Here is a 4,731-nt window from a genome sequence, read left to right as displayed (position 1 = left end):
TTGAGGAGGATCAGGCATCGAGCAATGCGCATTGCGTTGCGTATCAGATCAAAGATCGTTCCAAGGTAAAGTTGTTTACCGTTTTGCGGCTTTACCGGTAGATAACGCAGTATCTAATTAGGGTTTCATGCAGGTGATGAGAGTGGATGACTTGCGTCAAAAGTTACGACTTAGAGGCCTCCGTTGCCATCCGATGTATTGTCGGAGTTCGACGAGAATGCAGATCGTTCCTCTTCTTGCTTCTCGATCTCAAGCTCTCAGGTCCGTTGATTATAACCAAATTGATGATCTAATAATTGATGATCTCAAGCTCTCAGGTTATGTTTAATTTTGCTCGGGTGCGTTAATCTAATAATTGCGATTTGATTTATGGGGTGAAGGTACTTGTTCGTGCGGTGGAGGTTGAACGTGGCGAACATGTACGTAGTGGTTGGAGAACGCGGCGATACAGACTATGAGGAATTGATCTCCGGCACACACAAGACTGTGATCGTCAAGGGGCTCGTGACATTGGGCTCTGATGCTCTTCTCAGGTCAACAGACTTTCGAGACGACATCGTTCCATCGGAGAGTCCTTATATCGGTACTATCAAGGCTGATCCACCGGTTAAGGACATAACCGACATATTTAAGCAGCTCTCCAAAGCCAGCGCTTGATTCAATTGGCCGGTTCGACCATGTAGATTGATTTGTTATTTCTTTCTTTTTTCTTTTCTTATTTTTATTCTAAAGATACACTTTGTTAAATTTTGGTATTTTGGTTGATCATCAAATATGTGATGATTTACAGGTTTCTATAAAATAAAAGTTACAAACAGTGAAGTCAAGTCTATTTTTTTTTTTTTAGCAGGATTATGCAATTATCTAAACCCATAGACTGCAATGGTGGTTGACTGGTTCGGAAAAAAAAGAAATTAGAAGAATAAGTTTAATTTATAAAGATTTGTGAAATTTTAAAATTAAACTTTTACCATCCAAATTTTTGAAACATCGTAACCCTAAAAATTCTTTACCATAGTAATAAGTTTCTTCCATTAAACTCAATGAATTTATAAGATTTTATAAATATGAATCACTAAAATAATGGATTTTTTTAATAGATATGTTAGGAGGTGGTATTCATAAAAATAATCAACTGGTCGGTTTGATTGCGTGAACCGACGTCGGTCTGTCGCGACGGTGATTCGAAGAAGCTGTAATTAATTTACTTTTGTTTAAATTAACGAAAAATAAAATAAAAAATTTACATTTTGTCGGCATCCGTGAGAAAGACTCCAATTAAAGAGAGAGAGTTTAATGGATATAAAAAATTTATAAAATAAAATTTAACTAGTTTTATAATACAGTTATTTATTAAAAATCATTAACAATATAAAACTTACGAAATATGTGTTTTTTTTCAAACTATTATATTTAGTATATGATTTTATTGCAGTTTTCTCTAAAAAATATTTGAAAACAATTACATAAATTATATTATATTTTATAAAACAATGAATTTCAATCTTGATCCTAGTACTGGTTTTAATCTAATTAATATAGTAAAATGAATTTATAAGATTTTATAAATATGAATTAGTGAAATAATGGAATTTTTTATTTGTTTAATAGATATGTCGGTATTGTATTGTTCATAAAAATAATCAACCGGTCGGTTTGATTGCGAGAACCGACGTCGGTCTGTCGCGACGGTGATTCGAACTTCGAAGAAGCTGTAATTAATTACTTTAATTTTAATTAACGATAACTCAAAAATCTACATCTCACCGGATCCTGAGAAAGACTCCAATTAAAGAGAGAGAGAGAGAGTTTACACACAGACTAATTTACAAACAAGTTCTCATCATACCACTGGAGAAGATCTCTTCTTCTTCCTGATTTCAAACGCGATGCGAAGGTAGATAGATCGTACCAACATTTTTTTTGGTTGTTTCTCGGGCAAAATCTGGTGTCTGGGATTTGCAATTTTCGTTTCAGTAGATATGAATCCGTTGGATCGGTGTTGATTTTCGAGTGATGTTGCAGGTTAGGGCACCACAGGCTCCATGGCAAGACGGGAGGAGTTGGAACAAAGGGGATGGTTGCGAAACTGTCTATCGGAGTCATTGTTCTACTGATCTGTACGCTCTCGCTGCTTTTCTCGGCTAACATCGGTAGCAGTCCCCAGCCGACCCGTCCATCTAAGGTTAGTTCACTTTTCGCATGTTTTCGGAGTAGTCACTTCTAGCTGAAGATCAGGTCTTCTGTTTTGATTGGCCATGAATTTTGCGACTAGAGTGAACTGAAAGTTGTAGTATCCGTTTTGAGTTTCCCGAGCCTGGAACCAAAGATCTGAAGTTAGTCTCGTGTTCTATAGATGATAATCTGAGTGATTCTTTGTTGATCTAAAGACTTTGATGGATTCTATATGTTGTTTTTGAGAAGATAAAGGTGGAAGAGCTCTGGGAGAGTGCTGCATCTGGTGGTTGGAGACCCTCTTCTGCGCCACGATCTGACTGGCCTCGTATGTTCATCTCGTGTGTGTTTTGCGCAGTAAAGATTTAACTCGTTGCTAATCTAAAAAGTCTTAGGGCATTCCTCCAAGCTTGAAATGATGATACGTATCTTCTGATTTTTGTTTTGCAGCTCCTACCAAGGAAACTAATGGTTATCTCCGTGTTCGATGTAATGGTGGTTTGAATCAGCAACGTAGTGCGGTAGGTGTTTTGTTCCATTGCACTTTTCTTCTGTCCTTTTACACTCCAAGAGTCCTGGCTGGGTCACTTCACGATAGGTGTCTTTAGATCTAGTGGAGTTGAGCTAGCTTAAACCCTCCAATACGAATCTGGTTGTTATATCTTTAATTTGACAAATTTTGACTTCTGGATATTGCAGATATGTAATGCGGTACTTGCTGCCCGGATCATGAATGCTACGCTTGTGTTGCCTGAATTAGATGCAAACTCGTTTTGGCATGATGACAGGTATGTTGATTCCTTCACATCTCTTGCAAAGAGAAATTAGATTCCCCTTATTACATTGGATTAATTTTAGAAAGTAAGATATTTTTTTTTGGTAAAATACAGAGTTGAGTATTACTTAGTTACAAGTATAAAAGTAATGCAATTTGTATACCTTTCTAAAGACAAGTTTTGAGCGGATTTCTTCGCCTAATATTAAGGATATGTGTAAATGTGCTCATGAGAGCAAATGCCATAACATGAATTGTTTAAGTATGTCTCCATCGTCTAATATATGATTGTTTTATTCCCAGTGGTTTTCAAGGTATCTATGACGTTGAACATTTTATTGAGACACTGAAGTATGACGTTAAGATTGTGGGAAAGATCCCCGATGCTCACAAAAATGGGAAAACCAAGAAGATAAAAGCTTTTCAGGTACAAGCATAAAGAGATGTCTGGTTTTTACATAAGCTTGAATTCTGAAAGCATAGGTTAAATTTCTGTGATCTTTGTTATTTTTCTGTATCAGATTCGTCCTCCTCGAGATGCTCCTATTGACTGGTACCTGACGACTGCTTTAAAGGCAATGAAGGAACATAGTGCTATCTATCTTACCCCTTTTTCACATCGTTTAGCGGAGGAAATTGACAATCCTGAATATCAGCGGTTAAGGTGCAGAGTGAACTACCATGCTTTGAGATTCAAGCCACACATCATGAAGTTAAGCGAATCTATTGTTGACAAACTCCGGTCACAGGGGCACTTCATGTCGATCCATCTTCGTTTTGAAATGGATATGTTGGCATTTGCAGGGTATGTCTTTTGCAACTATCTTTCCAACCATCTCCTGTAGTTTCATTTCTAGACTCTGGTTCTTTTTAAATTGTCTTGCAAAGAAATTATTTGCCTCTGTATCATCTGACAAACATCAGCACACATGTGAACAATGATTAATTGTCTATTTTCCGCAGGTGCTTTGACATATTTAACCCAGAGGAACAGAAAATACTTAGGAAGTATCGTAAAGAAAATTTTGCAGAGAAAAGGCTTATTTATAACGAAAGACGGGCTATCGGGAAGTGTCCACTGACCCCTGAGGAGGTATTTCCTTTACTTCTTTTAAGCATCATTTTCATGTTGAGCATATCCACAAGACAGAAAACATAATTGCAGCTACTGTGGCACTGTTGTAGGCTTTAGAAATGCAATATGACATTTTGAGTGATCCTTGTGGTGCAGGTAGGTCTTATATTAAGAGCAATGAGATTCGACAACTCCACAAGGATATACCTAGCAGCCGGTGAACTTTTTGGCGGGGAACGGTTCATGAAACCGTTTCGAACCTTATTCCCTCGGCTCGACAACCACAGCTCGGTGGACCCCTCTGAGGAGCTGTCAGCAAACTCACAGGGATTAATAGGGTCAGCTGTGGATTACATGGTTTGTCTCCTCTCCGATATTTTTATGCCAACATATGATGGACCGAGCAATTTCGCCAACAATCTCTTAGGTCATCGCCTTTACTACGGTTTCCGTACCACAATCAGACCGGATAGGAAAGCTTTGGCTCCAATTTTCATAGATAGAGAAAAGGGAAAAATTGCTGGATTCGAAGAAGCAGTGAGACGAGTAATGCTGAAAACAAACTTTGGAGGGCCTCACAGACGTGTATCTCCTGAATCGTTTTATACAAATTCATGGCCTGAATGTTTCTGTCAGATGAATCCGAAGAAGTCTAGTGATAAATGCCCGCCGGATAATGTTATAGAGATTCTTGACAGCCGATTAG

General features: G+C 37.9%; 1 protein-coding gene across 1 annotated transcript in view; it reads left to right on the top strand.

Moving 5' to 3' along the window:
* LOC104739016 (uncharacterized protein At1g04910-like) overlaps nucleotides 1,768-4,731 on the top strand; it is a 4,225-nt gene continuing 1,261 nt past the window's right edge. Inside the window, exons 1-9 of the mRNA XM_019236269.1 lie at nucleotides 1,768-1,897; nucleotides 2,026-2,185; nucleotides 2,425-2,518; nucleotides 2,626-2,696; nucleotides 2,875-2,963; nucleotides 3,254-3,377; nucleotides 3,472-3,755; nucleotides 3,914-4,043; nucleotides 4,182-4,524. Coding sequence (XP_019091814.1) covers nucleotides 1,890-1,897; nucleotides 2,026-2,185; nucleotides 2,425-2,518; nucleotides 2,626-2,696; nucleotides 2,875-2,963; nucleotides 3,254-3,377; nucleotides 3,472-3,755; nucleotides 3,914-4,043; nucleotides 4,182-4,524 — 1,303 coding nt within the window. The 5' untranslated portion in view covers nucleotides 1,768-1,889. The remainder of the gene's footprint in view (nucleotides 1,898-2,025; nucleotides 2,186-2,424; nucleotides 2,519-2,625; nucleotides 2,697-2,874; nucleotides 2,964-3,253; nucleotides 3,378-3,471; nucleotides 3,756-3,913; nucleotides 4,044-4,181; nucleotides 4,525-4,731) is intronic.

Source organism: Camelina sativa, chromosome 14 (assembly GCF_000633955.1).
Source record: "Camelina sativa cultivar DH55 chromosome 14, Cs, whole genome shotgun sequence".
In the NCBI taxonomy this organism is placed as follows: domain Eukaryota; kingdom Viridiplantae; phylum Streptophyta; class Magnoliopsida; order Brassicales; family Brassicaceae; genus Camelina; species Camelina sativa.
Note: the sequence above shows the minus strand (reverse complement) of the source record. Positions and strands in the feature narration are given on the sequence as shown.